Source organism: Perognathus longimembris, chromosome 28, assembly GCF_023159225.1.
Source record: "Perognathus longimembris pacificus isolate PPM17 chromosome 28, ASM2315922v1, whole genome shotgun sequence".
In the NCBI taxonomy this organism is placed as follows: Eukaryota; Metazoa; Chordata; class Mammalia; order Rodentia; family Heteromyidae; genus Perognathus; species Perognathus longimembris.
This window is the reverse complement of record NC_063188.1, coordinates 79,461,672-79,486,771: the sequence shown is the minus strand read 5'-3', so window position 1 is coordinate 79,486,771 and position 25,100 is coordinate 79,461,672. Positions and strand designations below refer to the sequence as shown.

Here is a 25,100-nt window from a genome sequence, read left to right as displayed (position 1 = left end):
GAAAAAAAGAAAAGAAAACACCGGTCCAAATCAATTGTGAAACGTCTAAATCACCATGCTTGCAGCTCTTAAAACTGTTTATCCGTGTGACATGCTTCTTAGGAACAGCCTGCCTTCTAGTAGTAGACAAACAAAGAAGAGCAGATAAGCACTACCAGGGTGTTAAAACCTGAATTACCACTTTCACCACAACCACAAAATAGGCCAAGATAACCTGGAAAATATCCGTACCAAGAAACACCAAATGAAACTTAGGAAAATTTGGTTTTATTTTAAAAACAAACTTAGTGCACTTAGACAGAAAGATCTTACCTTTAGAGGAACACTGATTTAAATGCTAGCATAGCATATTATTCCTCTGAATCCAGAAAAATCTAGAAGGAAATGGTACAGTTTTCAAATGGGGAAAGTAAGAAGAGTCAATTCTAAATTCCTGGTCCAGGAAAATAACTTTCAGGAATTGTGTAGAAATAAAGATATTCTCAGATGGCAGAAAATTTACAAAACTGTCACTAGCAGATGTATCAATAATGAACGCCTAAAAGAAATAGAACTATGCATTTTTTTCATTTTGCAATTTTACAGGTATTCAAATGTTTGCTAGTAATGGTATAATGGTATGTTAAAAGGATTATGCTACTCATAATGTTATACACACACGCATGGGATTTTTATGTAAAACACACATATACGCATCATACATATACATACCTTTAGTTAATTCTTGTTAATGGTTGTACAATTTTCATTTCTATGATTACATCACTGTTTCATTATCTAGTCTCGTACTGATCAACACTATTTCCTACAATGTTTACAATTATACAACAACAGAGTCTCTTGTACATTTCTCTCTATACACAATAATCTTATAGAATTGCTGCCTTCACTTAGAAATACTGACTAAAATAATAAAGATCTTTAGTTTTCACAATTATTGCCAGGGCTGGCTTAGTATATGTGAGACTCTAGGTTGCATCTTCAGGAAAAACAAAATCATCTAATTACTTTGCAAAAATGTATACCAGTCTACATTCCCACTAAAAGGTATAGGGTAACATTAGACTCCGTAGGTTCCAGCCAACTTTCGGTAGGTTCTTTCCTTTTTGTTTATGAAAATAATAATTAAAAATTTATGTCTACTTTTTACTATTTGATTATCATTGGAAAGACTTATAAAAATATATTAAGTGAATTCAAGCCCCAAGAGAAAAAAGATCCATGTTTCCCTTATGTGTGAGATTTAGCTTACAAACTCAGATGTAAATATATTGGTGATATGCAAGTATATATAAATATATTAACTGAAACATAGTAAATTAAAGGGAGATCTTAAATAGCATAATTCCTTAGAAAGGCAAAATCAAAAGTTCACAAAAATAAAATACCAAAAGCTGAGTATTCGAAAGGGGTGGGGTGGGGCCAAGGAGTAATGGGTATATGAATGTAAAGGACAAGAAGGGAAGAATGCAATCAAGAATCCAATATATATCCTGCAAAATTAAGGGGAATGAGGGAAGAGCTGCCTAAAGGAGCTATGGATGACAGTGTTGTCAGAGGTAACACTCACCAAGGTAAATTGTATTCATTAACTGCTTTGTTAAATGAAAACTTCTTTGTACAACTACTTAAATAAAATAATTTAGAACATCCTTGAGCTCTCTGTGTGCCTGTGTGTTTTTCTATTCCTTTTGCGTGTTTTTCTTTCAGAATATTCATGTGCTTCTTACATAGTAATTTGAATTCATTGTATATTATGTTGGAAACATTTTCCTGTTGTATATCGAATGCTTACACTAATTTGCAAATCATATCATTTTGATTTTTGTATTTTTTGTTGCACATTTTAAAATTTTATGTAATCATATCTATCATTCATTGTTTAGTCTAGATCTTATTCTTCCTTAGAAATGTCTTTTAATAACATTGCATATGTCTGCTTCTCTTTATTTAAACATCTTTTACCTATTTAAATCTTGAATCCCACTAAATGTTTCAGTGTATGATTTGAAGTGGAAATTAAAGGTTCTTCTTTTTTCTTAGAGAAAACCAATTTTTCTAACACAATATTTGTATTACCCAACTATTTCTTAGTACTAATTAAAGTTTTTCAAAATTCTCACATGTCAATTTTCCTAGAAGATTGCTAGCTTTAAAAATGTCTGTTACTGGATCACAGGAGCCCAATAGCTATACCCTTATGAACAAATAAGATAATTCTAAGTGAAATGAACTCCATGTTATGGAAACGATTGCTATATCACAGTTGTAAATACTTTCAACGTGCCATATGTAACTGTAGCCTCTATTATTGATGATATTCCTGTATCACCCACCTGTGGTTGTAACTACACTATCTCTGTAATCTTATCTGAGTATATTGGAAACCGTGTATACTGGTATTAGAAGTAGGAAATTGAAAGGGAATACCAAAATCGAGAGACATGGGGTAAAAAAGACAAACAACTACAAAAGCAATACTTACAAACTGGTGTAAGTGAACTGAACACCTCAGGGCGGGAAAGGGAAAGTGGGAGGAGGGAGGGGGGTATGAGGGACAAGGTAGCAAACAGTACAAGAAATGTATCCAATGCCTAACATATGAAACTGTAACCTCTCTGTACATCAGTTTGATAATAAAAATTTGAAGAAAAAAAACTGTTTGGTGAAAATGAACTGAACAACTGAACAACTCATGGGGGGGAGGGGGAAGGGAAGGAGGGAGGGGGGAGGGGGAATGAGGGAAGAGGTAACAAACAGTAAATGTATCCAATGCCTAATGTATGAAACTGTAACCTCTCTGTAATTCAGTTTGAAAATAAAAATATATATTAAAAAAGTCTGTTGCTATTTTGAATGAGATTTCATTAAATACATAAACTACATACAGCATAAAATAATCTTAAATTATTGAAATCTAGAAACATAATACGCTTTGCTACCTAATCAAATTTTGCTGAATGTTTCCACAGAAATTTGTAGATTTCTTCTTTTAGATTTCATATACACATGATCAGGCTTAAATAGTATTTATTGAGCTTTATCCTTTATATTATTATTTTAAATGAATTCTGGAAAAATTTAACATGACTAAAACTTGTAGGAGAAACATGTGTGTATATACTTACATATTTATACATATGAACTTAATTTATATATTTTCTATTAAGTATAAAATATCAGTATTAAAATAAATATTAGTTAAACTTGTTTAAAAAAAAACAGCAGCCAAGCCCAGAGCGCAAGACCCAGGACTGGCACAAAGGAAAAGTATATGGAAAATGAAATAGGAAGCTAGAATGCGAATTTACTGACAGAGTACATCTTCCTAAACAACAATGTCTATATTCAGTCTAAACTAGAGATGGAGACAGTGACAGAGGCAGGGAAACAGGGACAGAGAATGAATGCTGGTGGAGGGGATGGGAAGATGAGCAGGGGAAAAAGAGGAAGAAGAGAAGACAGAGATAGTAGGAAATGAAGAGGTAGGAGAAAGAAGATGGTAGGAGGAGTGGAGGGAAGAAAGAGAGAAAGGAGAAAAAGGAAAGGATTAAGCAACAAGGAAAGGGAAATAAATATGGGCGATGATGGAGAAAGAAGAAGGAAAGAAGATAAAAAAAAAAAAAGGAGGAGGAAGGGAGGGAGCAAGGCTGGTTGAACAGCGAGTCCATGCCTTAAACTTTCCCCACAAAGCTCATATCCCACAGTGACTGCCAGAAGACATGCAGCTGTCAACAGATACTTAGCTGTTTAAAGAACACAAACTTCTCTTTTAGCTATTTGGCCTCCTGCCTACTGAATGGGATGAAATCTGCTTGATGTTTCTGTTCATTTCAATGTCTAGCATCCTTTATCGAAGTCCTCACACAAAGCTCCAAAGTCTGCCCATTCTCCAGGACTATTCAGTGAAAAGGTGAAAGTAACAAGGGTGGATCTGGAAGGCTGCTCACTGAGTTTGACTGATGTCAGCTACAAATCACATGCTGAGACTTCCACCAGCCATCTGCTGTCAGTTTCTTCATCTCTAAGAGGTTTGCCTGCTCTGAAGTCATTGTGAGCATTCTAGGAAATGCTGTCTGAGTCAAACAGTGTTTGGATGAATACAATTATAAACCTGTTGCATGGGAATCCACTACCCTCCTGACACTGAATGCTGAGCTTGTGCTGAACACTGCGGGGGGTGGGTGGAGGTGGCAGGCTGTAGAGGACTGTCAGCCAAGGCCAGAAAATGAACAACGTGCTGGTCTTTGTACAGTGTCTTCAAACTACCAGCGGCCTCATATCTTCTTGCTCTGCCCTCTTAAGCGTGTGTTTACTTCATGCTGCTAAGATACTCTGCCCATTACATATTTTGAGTGCATTCTAGGTTCACAAAATGAACCTCGTGACTAACAAAAGGCCCATGAAGTCTGCCTCCTTTCAACAAGAAAATAATATTTTCAGAAGGCAAATTCAGGAGATTCTCACTTACATCTTCTTGGGCAGTTTGGGTCAAATGGATATCCTCACTTCAAGGATGTTAGAAAGTGAGACTGTTTCTCAGGCATGGGGAAAAATTGAGGCCATAATGGAAAAGATAGCAAGAATGGATATCATGTAAGCAACTCTCATTAGGTGTCATATAAAGCTGGTAATCTCTTTACAAGTCCCTTAGACAGTTGTTGGTACCAGGGCTCCAGTCTGGAGAGCACCCTCTGCCCCACATATATGTGTTTACACTTCTTATTCTGTTTTCCCTCCTCGTGTCCACTCTGGATCAACATTCAATGACTTTCCTTGGTCAATGGCTCCATACATCTGCCTATCTTCACAGGACAAAGGAGGTCATCCAGTAAAGTACTACGGAAGAGGAAGATTCACTATGTTTTGCAGTTGCAGATACAAGTTTCCTGAGTTAGAAGAAGTATAAAGAAAATGCACAGTTGAAATCTGATGCTGCCTGAATTTATAGTCCTGAGTGTGTATGGTGGTTGGGAGGAGTGATGGTCCTGTATCTTGATTGAAGTCAGCCTGGGCATGAGCCTTGAGACCTTTGGATCAAGGCTTGTGCACTGTTCCACTGAGCCACAGTGCCATTCCCAGTTTCTAATAATTAGAACTAAAACTCTAAATGACTTTCCTGCCCAGAGTAGCTTTAAACAGCATTACTAGATCTCATGCTCCTCAGTAGTTAGAAATATAGTGTGAGACATGAAAATTTCAGAGCTTACTCACCAACAATTTTTACAATTTTTTATTTGATCAGCATTAATGGCTACCACAAAAATTACAGTCAGGTCCAAGGGCTCATACCTATAATTCTGTGTATAGAGGAGACTTGAACTGAGGATCATTTCATATGCAGGCCAAGGTGTCACTTGGTTGATCATTTAAGTGTGTATTGAGCATGCCATTTATACCCATATGGCAGCTATTAGGGAAAACAGCTTCACATACTGTTTGAAAGGAACTTACACTTCTATTTTGATAGAGGAATATTGAAAGTGGCCACTTACAAAACTTCTATCTAAGATGGTTATTTAAAATGTATTTTTGAGTTAATTTGTTCCAGGATAATTGAAAATTTGACCTGTACCTGTTATTTGAATTGAGACCTCATGGACAGAAATGTTTCTCCATAAGGCTTTTGATTTTGAAAAGTTTCACAAAGCCTGACTTCACGCTTCACGCTTAGCATTACCCCACTACTTTAAGAAAAGCATTCTGTTCTACAAATCACCGTGATTCCATTTGGTGCAAATTAACATTGTTCACAGGTTTGGTGTATTTTGTTCATAACCCGCAATCTTTCAAACAATAGCCAGAGGATATTGCCTTTGTCTTGGTTGACCAAAGTTAAATATATATATTTTTTTTAATTAATTTATTTTTTTTTTTTGCCAGTCCTGGGCCTTGGACTCAGGGCCTGAGCACTGTCCCTGGCTTCTTTTTGCTCAAGGCAACACTCTGCCACTTGAGCCACAACGCCACTTCTGGCCATTTTCTGTATATGTGGTGCTGGGGAATCGAACCCAGGGCTTCATGTATACGAGACAAGCACTCTTGCCACTAGGCCATATCCCCAGGCCCCAAAGTTAAATATATGACTTCCTGTCTAGACTATATTACTGAACACCACTAATCCCAGATAAAATAATCACAGGCATTTTCTTTTGTCAACTAAATGCAATATTATCCCAAGTTATGAATTGACTTCTTAATTTGATGGCATTTTAGTTAAAATGCAGAAGTAGTCATTTAGGTAGACGTTCCATTCCACTTTCCCCACTAAATTTAGCATCTGTTAACCAAAGCCTAAAATTTTGTATTCTAGTGAGAGTGAGACCAACACAGGTGTGAGTTGTTTTAAACTTACTCATTTGGCTTCTAAATGTATCATTGCTTTTTACAAGCTGAGTCATGCTACATAGGTGTTCTTCTCATTTTAAATGATGGTAGTCACATCAGGTTGTATGATATTTCTGATTAGTTTGTGAGTTCATGAAAAATGGCAATGAATACTTGACCATTTTATGAAAACAGACCACAAGCTAAAAATCCAACTGGGTTCTTTTGTAATAATAAAACTGTTCTTTGCATTTAATGTCTTGTATGTACGCCTAGATTTCATGTGAAAACAATTCATTTTGCTTTGTTTGTCATCAGTTGTGGTGCTTGAACTCAGTGCCTAGACATTGTGCTTGACCCTCTTTGTGCTTAAGACCAGTGCTCTTCCACTTGAGCCAAGGCACCCCTTGCAATTTTTGAGTGATTCATTCGACCTGACAGTCACACAGGAACTTTTCTCCCAGGGCTGGCTTCGAACCATGATACTCAGATCTCAGACTCCTGAGTAGGCAGGATTACAAACATGAGCCAATTGCTCCCAGCATCTTATGTAAATTACGTAGTGTTTTTAAAGTATGACTTGTAATAAATGTTAATAAAATGAAAATGGCTTAGTACTAATGCTCAACAGCACTCCTATAACATTCATTTACTCCAATAGGTGCAATAAACTGACAGTGTTTTGCGGTCTGATCCTGTGGCTTCAACTCTGGGCCTTGAACTCATTGTTCCTGAGTTCCATTGTGCAAGGATAGTGCTCAACCAATGTATTTGCTGGGCGACTGTGTATATATGTACTTGGGCGTGTGTGTGTGTGAGAGAGAGAATATCACAGAGTATGAGAGGGGAAGAGAAGTATTGAACAGATGAAAAGTAAGCTTGAAAACATAACAATGTTTTTCATTCACTGACAGCTCATACCTATAATCTGAGATGGTCAAGAGGACTAAGGTTTGAAACCAGTTTGGGCAGAAAATTCCATGAGATCCTTATCTCCAGTTAAAAAGCACAAAGCAACAAGAAAATCTGTATCTCAAGTAGTAAAGTGCCAGCCTTAAGAAACAATACGGTTGGGCTGTGAATATGGCCTAGTGGCAAGAGTGCTTGCCTCGTATACATGAAGCCCTGGGTTCGATTCTCAGCATCGCATATATAGAATAAGCCAGAAGTGGTACTGTGGCTCAAGTGGCAGAGTGCTAGCCTTGAGCAAAAAGAAGCCAGGAATAGTGCTCAGGCCCTGAGTCCAAGGCCCAGGACTGGCCAAAACAATGGTGGAGTAGCAGTACACAGGCCCATTGACGAAGCCCCCATGTACATGCAGAAATACCCTTGTACATGCTCATGCATCCAGAGCTTACACAACCACATACATACTTTTACTAATTAATATGTGCTAATTAAATGCAACACAAAAACATCTCAGCTCTTGGGATGTACGTGACTGATGGGTTGAAAAGTTGCCTGACACTCCACATGTTTCCCAGTACTGCCAAACAAAAACATAATGTGATGTGAGATCTTCCACTGTGAGATTTTCTTTCCATAAAATAGTCACTTTTCTCTTGGAGGGAATTATTAGGCATCTATCTCAAACATATTTAAAACAACATTTTTCTAAAATTTTCCTATACCTGCCTATAAAAGAAGGATTGAAAGTGAAGAAATGTTAATTTCATAAATTATATGGATTGATTTTAGTTCTGAATAAAAAGGTTCTATCTGTACAGTGTGACCATTTGTAGTGTCTCAAAGAACAGAACTCAAAGTACTAGAATAAAATGACTTCTCGATGGATAGTTCTTGGTGCTATAATTGGATTAGCTCAGAATTGTTATATTTCATGGTTCTCTTATGGAAAGAGAAGGAGCCACGTGTACACAAAATCCTGGGGGAATATCCCTGTCAATCTCTCCTGTACTTCTTCATTCTCTATGAGCATGATGGGTTGAGAGAACAAAAATACTACATGATACAAATTCTCGGGGCTGGAGGTATGGCCTAGTGGCAAGAGTGCCTGCCTCATATACATGAGGCCCTGGGTTAGATTCCCCAGCACCACATATACAGAAAATGGCCAGAAGGGGCGCTGTGGCTCAAGTGGCAGAGTGCTAGCCTTGAGCAAAAAGAAGCCAGGGACAGTGCCCAGGCCCTGAGTCCAAGCACAGGACTGGCCAAAAAAAAAAAAGATGATACAAATTCTCATGATTCAGTAACATTATATCCTTATACATGTTTGTCTATTCAGAAATCAAGAAAATCCACGTCTGCCTGGTGACATTCAGGGCCTCATGTTGAAAATGTGTGGAGTTGTGTGAGTGAAACTTCAGGGTTTCTCCTTCTTTGACTTTCAACTGTTGTGTATTAACAGTGAGTTCAGCACACACAGAAAATGCAGTGGGTAGAGTGGTGTCTGCCATGTCAATGTAAGTATACTCACACAGCAGCAAATGACAACTGGGACACTAAGACTCTTCGCTTCAATGGTCCAGTCAGAAAAAAGACCCAAATGCAGAAAGGCAGAGGTCCTCAAGTGCAGGTTCAGCTCAGGCTGCTGCATGTATACTTTCCAGTGCAATTGCATGGGGAAAGAGAGGCTCTTGGTGCATATAAATGTGTCAGTTCTGTGAGTTCACATTTCTAAATGTGTGTACACCACTTCCTTATGAAGAGATGCCTCCCTACTTAGGTGAAGAGCAGAAAGCATTTAAGCATATTTGTATTTAGCTTTTAAAATGCAAATCTCACATTCTCAGTTCAACTCTGTTTCTAGGAAGGTGACACACGCAATGAGTGCTAGAGAAAGAAAAAAACAACACAAAAGAACGTTGATGAAGAGCCCTGGGTGCTTTTGCTTCAAAACATAAAGACTACAAAGAAAGACTGAGCAACAAACCATTTCTGGATAGAAGATGAAGACAGGCACTCACCTTTTATTCATGTGAAAGTTCAGCCTTCTGTGACTCTGGTTCAGGCTGTTGCTGTTGAATCTTCCCACTCCATTTGAATGGTTTCTTAGGACAATGAACTGGGGATAAGAGTAGAGAACTCCTCAGCTACATTTTCTGAACAACCAGCAGTGCCAGAGCCTGTAAGTATGTGAGACATGGGGTACACAATGTCGCTAATCTTTCCCACAACTACAGAGAGAACAAGGTCTCAAATACTCTTCAGAATATAAATCTAAGTCGGGAAGTTACAATGCCTATGGAGGTTAACACACAGGAGTATTGACGGTAAATGAACAGATCAAAGATGGGAACAATATTATTAAGGTTAATATGAGGTTCAAAACAAGACACCCCCCCACACACACTTGGGGCTGGAAGTATGGCTTAGCGGTAAAGTGCTTTCCTTCTATGCATGAAGCCATGGGTTGGATTCCTCAGCACCACATGAAAAAAAAGAGCCAGATGTGGTGCTGTTGGCTGGAGATAGTGTGGTAGCCTTGAGCAAAAAGTAGCCAGGGATGGTGCTCAGGCACTGAGTCCAAGGCCCAGAACTGGAAAAAAAGACCCCTAATCATTCTCTTCATATTGAAATGAATGGTAAGGTTAGGTTCTAATTCCAAGAGTGAGCTTACAGCAAATGGGCCACACAATAATCCAACCTGAAAAGGAGGCGGAGATTTCAGGTTGGAAGATGAACGCAGCCCAGCCAGCAAAGGCTGAGAGAGCTATCTTTCCAGTTAACCAGAAAGAAGCTGCAGATCAAGGGTGTGTTCAAACCTAGTCCACCTGGCACTTCAACTAACAAAGAAGAGTTCCACCAGACAAAGAAGCACATTAATCTTGCCACCAAACAGCAATTGTCATCCTACTCATCTCCATCTGGTAGCCTCATCATGAGAAAAACTGAGGAGCAGACTTGTGAACCAGGTAACAGGACAAAATACTGGGAGGCAATTCCCTCTGCCACAGTAGTGCCAGTAGAGAGCACTTCTGTATTTTGGACCTGTAGCACCCCCAGCAGGCGTCAGCCGACACTGTAGGTGAAAGATCACATATCATCGTGCCTTGCCCTGCCAATATGGACCACAGTCCTTTAGCAGTCCAGATTTTCTCACAGTTACAAGCAGAGACACTTGGCCCTCACCTTCCCTGTTAGACTATAGAGCATTCAGAGTAGAACAGGAAGAAATATACTATTTTATAAGGAGGGAGAAAGAAACGTGTTCTAGATGTTTTCTTAAGCGAGCATTGTACCACTGGAGCTATATACTGTTTATTTTAGGTTGCGTTATATATTTGATAAGGTCTCCAAATTTTCCTGAGGTCAATGTGTGCTTTAAATCAAGCAAAACATGCAGCACCACTCTAACAGATACTGTGTTTTGGTGCTCGTGTGGGAGTGTGGTTGGGTCTGAGTTTGTGCATGTGTAAGTGTAGAGATTGTGAGACTTTGATTCAGGATTTCCTCTCATTTTAGTTTGCTTTCTTGCTTTTGTGGGCCAATTGATCATCTGGCTCATGCCTTCCAGTTTGATCTTCCAAACTTTTGTTGACAGTAAGGGCAAAGCAACTCTCTTTCTGGGGCTGTGCTCACATAATGAATCACTGATTTTGTTCCCTAAGTAGGTACGCTAAGGAGAGGGAGCCCCATATCTAGAAGACCACATTCTTACTACATCTGGTGGCACCACCAAGGACATGGCGGCCTCTGGCAACGAGGTAGGAGGCCATTTCCTCTCCCGTCTTGTTGCCAACTCAAAGCTCAAGTGCAGTTATGACCTCCAGCTCTCAAAGCAGGCATCTTCAGACCATGCCGGTGGTGGGTCACATCCTAAACCAGCCTTGTCCTGTGCAGTTACACCACACTCCTCTATATATCAATGTATATTTTGAATAAGGTCTCAAACTGTTTCCTAGACCAAATACTGCTTCTCCAACCACTGCACAGACATAGACCTAATTAGAAATTTCAACCCCATTTGGAGATGCTACTTTCATCATGCCAAAGAAGGATCAAAGCACACATCTGATCTCCATACACACAAGTGCACAATGTTCTTAGAAAGTACTTCCTGGGTGGTGAGATTCTTTGTGCTCTTGCAGAAGAGAATTCTGTATGTTATGCACACAGACCAGGTGTTCCCTATGCCTGTCACTGTTACCAAGCCCGGAGTCCAGGACAAACCAGGACTTCCATACAAACCACCATGGGCTACTTGTGCCCCTCCTCCTTCCAAGTAGAATGAAAAAAATGCTATTAGAGCAGAGCATAGTGAATCATATTCTTTACTCTTCCATGAGTGCCAGTCTCAGGACTTGATGTCAAGGCCTACACGCTCCCAGAGATTTTCTGATCAAGGTAGCTCTCTAACACTTCAGCCACAGGTATACTTCTCGCATCTTTGTTTTGAGTAGTTCATAGGAGATAAGTATATGAGGGATTTCCTCATTTGAGCCAGCATCCAAATTCAAGCCTCTGATCCGGTCTCAGCCTCCTGATTGGCTAGAATGACAGGCATGAGATACGGCAAATGGCTCATTAATTTTTGGAAAGACTAGAAAACTCTACTGACCACTCTTTGCCATTGTTTAAAATTAAGTAAACAATATACAAGGTAGCCATTGATCATTACAAAACTGTTTTTCTGGCTTTTATGGAACCAGTAAACCAATACTGGAGACATTCACCCTACATGTAAGAAATGAATTCAGATAACAGAACATGCAAGTCAATTAAGATGAAATTTTGTTCACTCCTTTAGAAGAGCATGCCCTACATTTTCAAAGCTTTTAAGCAACCCTCAAGTTGAGTCTTAGATACCCTAAAATTATTGAGCTTCAATCTGTACAATTCCAATATTCAATTAACTAATCGCGCAATACAGAAATTTTTCAATGCCCACTTAGTTTTGCTTAGCTAATTAAAGGAAATCAGTGTTTCTCTTAATTTGTTCAAGTGACTTGTGAAGTTGTTTGTAGTAAAATATATTTCTTTCAGAAAACTTTGCCACCAAACTATTGCATTTACATTCCTTTTTATTGTAAAGGTGATGTACCAAGGTGTTCCAGTTAACGTAAGTCAGATACTAGTATGCTTGTTTTTGAACAGGGTCACCTCTTCTCTCCTGATTTCCCAGATTTTCCCTCCCAACCTCCTTCCCCACATGTTGTATAGTTGATTTTCAACATACTGTCTAGTGCATACATATCACTGCTGAATTAGTTCACCTTTTGTCTCTCTATTTCTGTGCTTCTTGTTACCCTTCCCAAATCAGATAAACGTATACATGACAAAAGTACAGAAATCAAAAACAGCAGCAAAAGAGGAACAGCAGAAAAACAATGGTGAAAAGTGAAATAAAAAAACTCTAGTTTCCATTTCTTGAAGTTAATTTCAATAAGCATGATTTTATTTCATTTGCATTCCTATATCAGAGACAAGAGGACTTAAAAGTTTGAGGCAAACCTGATCTGTGGCAAGATCAAGGTCACCATGACTTTCAGAGGGACTCATGCCCCCAACAAAACAAAACAGGAACCAGAAATGTAACTGAGTGATACATAATTTCCCTATCATATGGCCTGAGTGTGGTGCCAAGTACTACTCTAAATAAACAAAATCTCCAAAAAATTTTCCAGTGTGTTTAATGTAAACATACACATACACACAAGCAAAAGTGGAGGGTCCTTCACCATAGCAGTTCAAGACAGCTGTTCTCATAGAGTAATGAATAAAGGATTTGCCTAACATTTTCAAAACCTGCTCTGCAATGCTTAGATAGTAAATATAGTCAGGAAGAAAATATTCTTTTGTAATAGGGAAAGCAACTCCAGAAAACCTTACTGTATTTGATACAAAAAATAGCGAAAGCATCACTTATACTACTTTCAAAACCAACACATCAAACTTATTTTATTAGTCTGTTGCTATTGTTTCACAACATTAATGCAAAAACAAGATTCAGATTGTACATATAGATTCTGAAATGAATGCATGTATTATTTATATACACACAGACAATGAATTTCATTTATGGATTAGGAAATCATATAGTCAAAACAGCAATTCTTCTCAAATTGATCTACAGGTTTGATGTAATTCTCCCTCAGAATTCAAATAAGATTTTACAGAGGAGATGTCTATAGGCAAAAATGAATGCCTACCTTAGATTGAAGTTCAAAAACTAAATAAAATACAACATGTAGGTGAGATTGGAAGAGAAAAACTGGGAAAGAATGAAGGTGATATTTTCCTGAAACAAATGTACTCATTACCTGACTTATGAAATGGTAACCCCTTTTTAATAACAAATTATTAATTTATTAAAATATTTCACAATATATTATGGATCAAATTAGGTTTTATATATTATGTAAATAGCATAATGTAAAGTATTATAACTGTTTAAGACATCAGGAGAAAAGAGACATGAGAGAGAATAACAGAAGGAGCTGGGAAAGTGGCTTAGTGGTAGAGTGCTTGCCTAGCATGCATGAAGCCCTGGGTTCAATTCCTCAGCACCACGTAAACAGAAAAAAAAAAAACCAGAAGTGGCTCTGTGGCTCATGTGGTAGAGTGCTAGCCCTGAGCAAAAAGAAGCCAGGGACAGTGTTCAGGCCCTCAATTCAAGCCCTAGGACAAGCAAAAACACAAGAAAGATAGAAAGAATAACAGAAGCTACTTGTCCACAGCTCTCAACTATAATCTTAGCTATCTCAGGAAGCTGAAATCTGGATAATCGAGTTTCCATCAAAGCCTGGGAAGAACAAATTCCATGTCTTTAATTTGCTGATATTTTTTAACTCCATAACTGAAAAAATCAGCAAAATAAACAAAGCTGGAACTGTATCTCAAGTGATAGACTGACAGCCCAGTGAATGTGAGGCCCTAAAGTCCCAACCCTAGTGCCACCAAAGAAAGAAAATAAATAAAAAGGAAACAATAATATGGAGTAAATTTGATGAAAGCACATTGCATTACATGCACAAATGTAAAAACCACAGTAAAACCCATTTGTATAATTTATTTATTCTAATAAAAATGTAAAAAGAGCCAACTTGCCAGTGCTACTGAGGAGGCTGAGTTCTGAAGATCATGGATCAAAATCAGCCTGTAAGACTTTTATCTCCAATAAGCAACTCAGAAAAAGTTGGATTTGCTGCTGTGGATTAAGCAGGAGAGCAAAAACAGCTCAAGGAAAGCACCCACGTCCGCAGTTTGAGCCACAAGACCAGTAAAAAAAAAATGTAAAAAGAGATTCATTCTACCTTAGGAAAACCAAAATGAATAATAATATTTCAGATTCAAAACCTGTAATTAATTAACCTATACTGCAGTAAAGTACAAAACATATTGCTAAAAGAAAGCACAAGACTAAGTATAGATTTCTCAGACAAGTCAATAGAACTCAACCTATACCACAAAACTTGAAAAACTGAATATCTGCAAGATTAAAATTTTTTGTTCTAGAAAATATCTTTTGTTAAGTAACTGAAGGAAAAGGCCACCAACAGATAAGAAAATATTTTCACATCTGACAGAGGACTTGCAAGGATATATAACCTGGATGCCCATTAAAGAAAAGCAATTTTTAACCAGATATTACCATACACCTATCAGAATGGCTTTATAGTGAGAATATAAAACATGGAAAAAACCTTGCTGAATCTAATATCATTTACTACTGGAGGGAATATAAAATGGTAAAGTCTGGAAAGGTCTGACATTTTCATTCATTTCATTCTTTGTGCAAGTTCTGAACTTTAAACTCAGGGTGTGGGCCTGGACCTGGACCTGATCTTTTCTGTTTAAGTCTAATGCTTCTGCTCCCCCTCCAGGTTTTAGATGGTTAATTGAAACTAAGAGCGTCTCTTGTACTTTTACTTCCTAGCAGGATCCTCTGACCTCAGCTTCTTGAATAGCTAGGATTACAGACTTGAGCCACCCACACCAGGCTGTGTGTGTGAGTGTGTGTGTGTGTGTGTGTGTGTGTGTGTGTGTGTGTGTGTGTGACAGAGAGAGTGTGTGTGAATGTGCGTGTGTGTTTAAGTGCTTGAACACAAAGCCTCAAGCTCTTCAGCTTTTTCACTCACATTTGTGGTTCTACGACCATAGCCACACTTTCCCTTCCTGGCAGATACTTTTAGAACTAAAATATTCTTACCATCCAACCCACACCACACGAATGTAACTTAACATCTGACTCAGAGAATGAACTTCTGCATATTTGGCATGATGAAATGAACTTATGCAAACACAGAAGAGTCTACATGAATATTGATAGCACTTTTTCTTATTCACTTTTGCAGTACTAGACTGTGATCTCAGGGCCTTGTGCTTGTGAGGCAGGCTCTCTTACAACTGAGCCACACCACCAGCCATTTGTGGTTCTGGTCATTTCAAATGCAAACCTGGAGCTTGCACTCAAGGCCTGGGCACTGTCCCTGAACTTCTTGCTCAAGTCTTCATGATGAATCACTTGAACCAGAGCTCAACTACTGCTTTGGGGCATTCAGAAGGAGTTAAAATTCTCTCTTTAACTTTCCTAATGGGCCTGGAAGCTCACTTCTAATCAGAAGCCTTCTGAGTGCATGGGACTATGGGTGAGAGACATCAACACCTGGCTGTGCTGGGGATTTTGTTATTTTTGTTGTTTTGTTTGTTTTTCAGGTAAGAATCTCAATTCCTGTATAGCAGTGCACTTGTGCTGGAGTGGGACTATTTTAGGCTTCCCATCATACTTTGAATAATAGGAGTGGATCACCAGGAGCAGCTCTCAGTTGAGGACTCTAAAATTTATCTCCAGTTGCTAATCTTGAACCATGATTTACCTAGCAGGTGTGTTTGGGGTACATTTGTACTCAGCTCAGCCTGCCAGAAGAGTCCATGTGGGAGACAGGCAGTGGGAAGGTGTGCAGAGGGCATGTAGGCACCGTGCAGACTGCAAGCAATCATGCACATGGCTAGCAAGTGACTAGGGGCAGGTAGGCAAGCTGGCAGGTGTGCCGCCAGCCCATCAGGTAAAAGTGAGTGCCGCAGGTACTGCAGAGACGTGCAATGAAGGGCGTGTGGGTGCCTGTATGTGTGGTGAAGACAAGTGTGGAGGCAGAGGAAGAAAAGGGATAAGGAAGAGTATGGGCATGCACAGTAATCAGTGTTGTCTCAGCCTCACTTTGATCCCCTGCTGCTGCTGTTTCCACCTCCTGAATCCTGCCCAGAGCCTAGAGGCCTGCTGGGCCAGTGAAGCAGGCAAGGGTGGAGGGCATGAGAAGAGGTGAGTCACTTAGTTCCTGGATCTGCACGCTAGTTCTCAGCGGTAGTCGACAAGGAGAGGTGTGGAGGAATATTAGGGGGTACATGCATGCAAAGTACCTGAAAAAAACAGGTGTTGTGGGTGGTGGTTACCACTCCAACCCCTAGTGGACCCCCAGTGTACTTTGCAGGGCCCCGGATGAAATTGTAGATGCAAGGATAGAAATCAATCTTGTTAATACTTTTGACTTTGAGCCAGTTCACAGAACCTGGCTTTGTGCTCACTGTTAACATTACACCACTATGTTTGGAAAAGCATTGTGTTCTATAAAGTCAATGTGATTTCATAGGATGCAAATAATCATAGCTGATAGGTTTTGTGTAATTTTGATCATAATGTATGCACAATATTTGCAAATATTGCCAAAGGATATTGCTTTTTCCCTTAGTTAAGTACACACCTTCCCGTTTAGATTATATAATTGAACACCATTAATCCAAGCGAAATTAATGACAATAATTTTGCTTTGCAAACTAAAATACACATTATGCAAAGCTATAAATTAAGTTCTTAATTTTTCCTGTGATATTTTAGTAAAAGATCAGTAATGAAACCCGTAGAGGAGATGTTCAGTTCAAATTGGTCCACTAAATTAGTATCCATTAGCCAAAGCCTAAACTTTTGTATTCTGTAGTTAGATTGTCTTTAAAGTGAGACATTTGGTTTCTAAATATTTGATAGAGTTTTTTTATTGTCAAAGTGATGTACAGAAAGGTTACAGTTTCACACGTTAGGCCTTGGGGACATTTCTTGTACTGTTTGTTACCTCCAATGCTAGGGAAGACAGCGGAGGAGCTGCACAGCACTAGCTGAGGTCCCTCCGACATCGCAGTTTTCTCACCCCATAGAAACTTTTCCTCCTAGAAAGACAGCCAGAGTAAGTTCTAACAGTACAGGGATTCTGGCCAGGAAGGAAAAATCGACTTTGCTTGTCTGAAAACACAGATTTGAACTCCGGGCGGCGACCCGCCGCAGCACCAGTGCCGGCACCGGCACAGCGCCCGGCACAGCAACCTGCACTCCGCCCAGCTAAAGCACACAGCAGAGACCAGCGAGAAATCCTCCAGACGGCAGCTGAGCACGGACAACCTGAAATCGCAGAGAAAGCGTGAGTACCCCACGAAAGATATTCTCACTCGTGCCCACAGAGCAGCTTCTGGGAGGTAGCCCTTCCCCCACCACCAGAGCAAAGCGCCATCTTTTCCACTGGCATAGGGTCAGACCAGATTGGAACTAAAGCTGGCCTGGGGAAAGATCAAAGATCAATACAAATCCAGTCCAATCAACAAAACAGATAGCTACAGGAGATAAAAGACATGATCAGGAAGCCCAATTTAAGGAAAATAGGTATTGAGGAAAACTTGGAGAAAGAGGTTAATAGGATAGGCAACCTATTTAACAAAATATTAGCTGAGAACTTCCCAAATATCCAGAAGGAAAGGCCTATACAGATACAAGAAGCATTTAGAACCCCAAACCAACCAGACCAGAATAGGACACCCCACTGACACATTGTGATCAAAACAGGATCAGTAGAGTCCAAGGAAAGAATCCTTAAAGCTGTTAGGGAGAAGAAAACAATCACATATAAAGGAAAAGCAATCAGAATTACCCCAGACTTCTCAGCAGAGACCATGAAAGCAAGGAGAGCCTGGAATGAAGTATACCAAACACTAAATAAAAATAGCTACCAACCAAGAATTCTGTACCCAGCCAAACTCTCATTCATAGCCGAAGGTCAAATAAAAGTCTTCCACAGTAAGGAAAAACTTAAACAATATATCCCCACCAAACCAGCTTTACAGAAAATCTTCAAAGATGTACTATACAGGGAAAATAATCAAGATCCCAATACAGACAGAGAAATGAACCCTAAATGGTACACATCAGATCAAGAAATGGGAAGACACAGCTTTAAACAAGATAGTGATAATGAAAGGAACAAACGATCATCTCTCAACCCTAACCCTCAACGTTAATGGACGTAATTCTCCAATCAAACGACATAGGCTCATAAGTTGGATCAAAAATCAAGATCCATCTTTCTGTTGCCTCCAAGAGACACATCTATCCAGCAAAAGTAAACATCTTCTAAAAGTGAAAGGCTGGAATCAAATCTATCAAGCAAATGGCCCCCATAAGCAGGCTGGAGTTGCAATCCTGGTATCAGACAAAATTGACTTCAAATTAAAAAAGGTAAGAAGAGACAAAGAAGGTTACTACATACTGGTAAAGGGATCTCTCCTACAGGAAGATTTAACCATTCTAAAGATCTATACACCAAATGCAGGAGCACCCAACTTCATCAAACAAACACTACTGACTCTAAAAACACTCATAGACCCAAACACATTGATAGTTGGGGACTTTAACACTCCACTATCACCTCTGGACAGATCAACACGCCAAAAACTGAACAAAGAAACCACAGAACTAAATAATTGCATAGACCAACTAGACTCAACCGACATCTACAGAATATTCCACGCAGCAATAACAGATTGCACATTCTTCTGCGCAGCACATGGAATATTCTCCAAAATAGATCACATCTTAGGGCACAAAGAAAATCTGTACAAATTCAGAAGTATCAAAACCATTCCCTGCATTGTCTCAGACCACAATGGAATAAAATTAGAGCTCAACTAAAACAGCCACCACAGAAAATCCTACAATTCATGGAGACTAAACAACACACTGCTGAACCATCAGTGGGTCATTGAAGAAATTAAAACGGAAAATCAAATGTTTATGGAATTCAACCAAGTTGAGGACACAAAGTACCAGCTCCTTTGGGACACAGCAAAGGCAGTACTCAGAGGAAAATTTATATCTCTGAGTACATACATCAACAAACTGGAGAAACAGCAACTCAACAATTTAAGGAAGCACCTTTATTTCCTTGAGAGAGAAAAACAAGCCAAACCCCAAGTAAATAGAAGGAAGCAAATAATTAAAGTCAAATCAGAATTAAATCAATTAGAGACAAAAAAAAAATCGAAAGAATCAACAAAACAAAGAGTTGGTTCTTTGGAAAAATCAACAAGATAAACAGACCCCTGGCAAACCTGACCAAGAAACGAAGGCAGCAGACTCAAATAAACAAGATAAGAGATGAAACAGGTAACATCACCACAGAAATAACCGAAATTCAGAAATTAATAAGGGACTATTTTGCAAACCTTTATGCCAACAAATTCGAGAACTTGGAAGAAATGGATGATTTCCTATAAAAAATTCATATCCCCAAACTTAAACATGAAGATTTAAACCTTCTAAACAGACCCATATCCAGTATTGAAATAGAAATGGCAATAAATGATCTCCCATCCAAGAAAAGCCCAGGTCCAGACGGATTCACTGCAGAATTCGACAAGGCCTTCAACACAGAACTCACACCAATATTTCTCAAACTCTTCAATGAAATTGAAAGAGAACGTTCACTACCAGACTCATTCTATGAAGCCAGTATAACCCTCATCCCAAAACCAGGCAGGGACTCATCGCGGAAAGAGGACTACAGACCGATTTCCCTGATGAACATAGACGCAAAAATTCTCAACAAAATTCTGGCCAATCGACTTCAACAGGTTATCAAAAAAATCATACACCATGATCAAACTGGATTCATTCCAGGGATGCAAAGTTGGTTTAATATACGCGAGTCAATTATTGTAATCCACCACATCAACCAGAGCAAAGTAAAGAACCACATGGTTTTATCTCTGGATGCGGAAAAAGCGTTCGATAAAATCCAGCACCCATTTATGCTAAAAGCCCTGGAAAAACTGGGATTCCAGGGAACATTCCTGAATATAATCAAGGCAGTTTATGACAAACCAACAGCAAGCATAACTCTAAATGGTGAAAAACTAAAGCCATTCCCTTTAAAATCAGGAACAAGGCAGGGATGTCCATGCTCTCCCCTGCTCTTCAACATAGTACTAGAATTCCTAGCCAGAGCAATTAGGCAAGAAGAAAATATAAAGGGGATCCAAATAAGAAAAGATGAAGTTAAACTTTCACTCTTCGCAGATGACATGATCCTATACCTAAAGAATCCCATAGACTCTACCCCCAAGCTGCTAGAGCTGATCCAAAACTTTAGCAAAGTTGTAGGATATAAAATAAACCTTCAAAAATCAATGGCCTTTCTCTATGCTAACGACCCGAAGACCAAGGCTGAAATCAGGAAAGCAACTCCTGTCTAACTTTTTAAATCCTCCAGTTTCCAAAATATTGTCTTGTATCACCGTTAATTTATTTTAAGAATAGGAAACACTTCTTCAACCACTCTATACCATTAATAAAAATTAAGTTAGCAATATACACTGAGGTTACATTGTGATGACTACACAAGTTGTTTTTCTGGGTTTTGTGGAACCAGTAATCCAATACTGTGAAGAATTGACCCTACTTGAAAGGGATGAATTGAAGAAATGCAAAAATATTCAAGTTAATGATTATGAAATTATTTTCATTCATTTAGTTCCTAAATTGTCAAAATCTCAAAGCAATCGATTCCTTTCCCACAGGCTGAGTCTTTGATATTCTACAATTTATCAACTCTCCATTTATATATTCCAATATTCTGTATTGTATTACCTCACTATAATAAGTTTTCACTGTCCAATTAGTTTTGCTCAGATAATTAAAGAAAGTCAAGGTGTTTGTTTTATTCAGCTCAGTGGTGAAGATCTTGGTCTTAAAATAGAGTCTCTTCAGAAAAATTTGTAAATAAATTTTTGCATTTATGTTTCTATGTCAGAAGCAGGAGCATACAAAATTTGCGACCTGCATCATGTCTGGGTAGGAAAAAGGACAGCATGAGATACCCAGTCTCTAAAACAAAATAAAATAGGGTCCAGGGATGTACCTGAGTGATAGATCCTTTGTCTAGTATGTGGCCTGGCTGCGGGTCCAGAACTATTAAATAAAGCCTCCAAAAATATTGCCGGTGTTATATGTATACAAAGAAAAATAAACACAAAGCATTGGGATGGTACTTCAGTATACTCATTAAAACCAGTGCTCTTGGTTAAGTAATAAGTAACATGTTTGCCTGATAAATGAAAAGCCAGTTCTTGAAAACCAATAAAATATAGCCTGAAAGCAAGCATTCATTTTTGATAGAGAAAGAAACTTCAGAAAGCCTGTAATAATTTTAATTTTTAAAATGGCGAGAACATCACAAATACTACTTTAAAGACCAAGATAGCAAACTTGATTTTATTAGAATGTAGTTGGTGTTTCACAACATTAATGTTAACACAAGATTCAGATGGTACATATACATTGTTTAATGAATGTATTTCAACCAATGTAAGCATTATTGCGTTTCAATTTCCAACACGAAATAGTCTCTCTTGATGAAAAGCAATGACAAGTTGAGGGCATTTCACATTAGCCTCTTTTGCCAGCACCAACTCTACTTGATCTACATGTTTCCACTTCATGAGATACATCAATTCTCCAAACATATCTGTGACTCTAATTATCTTTTCAGGTTTTAGACCCCTAGCAAAACCATTTCTATCTTCAGATTCACTAGGAGGTAAACCAGATTCGTCAGAATTGATGAAGGCTGTGATTAAATCAGCACAATGTAAATTTTCTTCAGGTTCCCAGGTGTTCTGATCCTCTGGATAGCCCTTCCATTTCAGCAAATACTCAATGTGGCCACCACGTACACGACGGCTCACTACTCTCTCTACCTCAAATACTCCAGGCTCCAATTCTTCAACTTTTTCAGGTGTTCTCTTCTGTTTCTTCCTTCCTTTTCGTAGTGTAGTCTCCTTGGAGGCCATTTTTTAAGTTCAGATTTGAAGGCCTATTATTAACCACCTCAAAGGTTCTGGGTCCGTATTCTACAGCAAATCTGGTCAACAATTCCCAAGCTTTAGTCAATCTCCGATGGGACTATTCATTACATTTTATTGTAATTACTAGAAAAAAAGGAAAAAGAAAATACCAGTCCAAATCAGTTTTGAAACTTCTAAATTACCATACTTGCAGATTTTTTTTCAATTTTTTGCCAGTCCTGGGCTTGGACTCAGGGCCTGAGCACTGTCCCTGGCTTCTTTTTGCTCAAGGCTAGCACTCTGCCACTTGAGCCACAGCACCACTTCTGGCCGTTTTCTATATATGTGGTGCTGGGGAATCGAACTCAGGGCTTCATGTATGCAAGGCAAGCACCCTTGCCATTAGGCCATATTCCCAGCCCATACTTGCAGATTTAAAAACCCTGAATTCAAGCCCCAGGATGGGCACAAAGGAAAAAAAATATGAAAAATGGGATATGAAGCTGAAGTGTAGCTTATTGAGAGAGTACACATATATAAACTCATTCAGCCTAAACTGGACAGAGGCAGAGAGAGAGAGAGAGAGACAAAGACAGAGACAGAGAGGGAGACAGAGACAGAGACAGAGAGAGACAGAGACAGAGACAGAGACACAGTGTGTGCTGTTGAACAGGATGAGGAGACAAGCAGGGGAAAAGGAAGAAGAGGAGATGCCAGAGGGATTGGGAATATGAAGATGTAAGAGAAAGAAGAAAAATGAGGGTAGGAGAAGGAGTAGAGGGAAAAGAGAGAAAGGAGACAAGGGAAAGGATTAAGCAACAAGGAAAAGGAAATAAATATGGAAGAGAAAGGAGAAGATGGAGAAAGAAGGGGCAATGAAGAAAGACAACAAGAGGAGGGAGGGAGGGAGGGAGCAAGGCTGGTTGAACAGCGAGTACATGCCTTGTACTTTCCCCACATTGGGCATATCCCACAGTGACTTCCATAGGACATGCAGCTCTCAACAGATGCTTAGCTGTTTAAAGAACACAAACTTCTTTTTGGGCCACTTGGCCTCCTGCCTACTGGATGGGATGAAATCTGCTCCATGTTTCTGTTTCTGTTCATTTCAATGTCTGGCATCCTTGTTCCAAGTCCTCACCCAAAGCCTCAAATTCTGCCCATTCTCAAGGTCTACTCAGTGCAAAGGTGCAAATAACATGGGTGGATCTGGAAGGCTTCCCACCTGAGTTTGACTTATTTCTGCTACAAACCACCTGTGGAGACTTTTATATATATATATTTTTCAGAGACTGATGCTCTGTGTTTCCTTCTTCACCAGAGCTCTACAACTGGAACCATACCTCCAATCTAAACTTTGGTTAATCACAGGTAGTATCTGGTGACAATTTTTTTTAATTTTTATTGTCAAACTGATATACAGAGCGGTTACAGTTTCATACGTTAGGCATTGGATACATTTCTTGTACTGTTTGTTACCTCCTCCCTCATTCCCCCCTCCCCCTCCCCCTTTCCCTTTCCCCCCATGAGTTGTTCAGTAGATTTACACTAAACAGTTTTGCAAGTATTACTTTTGTAATCGTTTGTCTTTTTTACCGTGTGTCTCTGGTGACAATTAATTTTAGTCCACTGAGTACCTAGGATGACAGCGGGGAGCCATCATGGTTGGCCTCTGATTTCTGCTTCTTTTCTGGATCTCACCTTTCTAAAATGACTCAAACACCTGTGGAACTATAACAGGACTTCTCTATCCTCCTGTTCTTGGTGTCACATAGCAAAACACTGTCTGAGTCAAACAGTGGTTGGATGAATACAATTATAATCCTGATGCATGGGAGTCCACTACCCTTGTGACACTGAAAGCTGAGCCTGTGCTGAACACTGCGGGGGGGTGGGGGAGGTGGCAGGCTGTAGAGGACTGTGAGCCCAGGCCAGAAAATGAACAATGTGATGGTTTTTGTACAGTGCAATCTCTGCAGTGTCTTCAACCTGCCAGGTCCCTCATATCTTCTTGATCTAAACCTCTTTTTTATTGTCAAGATCAAACAAAGAGGGGTTATAGTTACATACCTAAGGTAGTACATACATATACATTTCTTATCATAATTGTTACCCCCTAATTCCTTTCCTCCCTCCTTCCCTCCTCCAAACCCATCCCATTTTTTCTTCATTTTTAAAAAATCTTCCCTTTGATGGACATAGTCATTCTAGTCTACAATGCTTAGTGTAGTCGGTTCCTTTGCTTTCTCTCATATCTTCCCTCCTCCCTGCTGCCCTTGAGTTGCTTGGTTTGTTCTCATCAGTGTCCATTGCAACTGTTGGGCCCCTTCTCCTATATTTCCCCCCATATTCCACTCATTCTGTGATCTCCTCCCAGCTTCTTTCAGATGTGCATGTGTATATGCCATATGTGAGGTAAAGAGTATAAGTATCTCTAAATTCTCTAAGACTGATTACCTAGAACTCAATTGCTTCCTTATCTTTGCAGTTGTTTGAGCCTGGATATTAATTGATATATATATATATGAATTAGTGTTTGTGTTTTACTTTTTGGTGACTTTCTCCCAAGACTGACCTTTTTAAATGTGTGGTTTCTTCATGCTGCTAAGATAGCTCTATGCCTATTACATATTGTGTGTGCATTCTAGGTTCAGAGAACGAAGCATGTAAATAACAAAAGGCCCTTGAGGTCTGCCTCCTTTCACCAAGAA

At 39.1% G+C, this 25,100-nt stretch overlaps 1 protein-coding gene and 1 long non-coding RNA gene across 2 annotated transcripts in view; both read right to left on the bottom strand.

The window, feature by feature from the left end:
- Window positions 1-21,927: 21,927 nt before the first annotated feature.
- On the bottom strand, window positions 21,928-22,395 carry LOC125343138 (chromobox protein homolog 3-like). The gene has a single exon (XM_048335409.1). It carries the CDS (start codon window positions 22,393-22,395, stop codon window positions 21,928-21,930), a length of 468 nt encoding a protein of 155 aa, XP_048191366.1.
- Window positions 22,396-22,519: 124 nt separating this feature from the next.
- LOC125343680 overlaps window positions 22,520-25,100 on the bottom strand; it is a 56,901-nt gene continuing 54,320 nt past the window's right edge. Inside the window, exon 3 of the long non-coding RNA XR_007209365.1 lies at window positions 22,520-22,533. This is a non-coding gene — a long non-coding RNA (uncharacterized LOC125343680). The remainder of the gene's footprint in view (window positions 22,534-25,100) is intronic.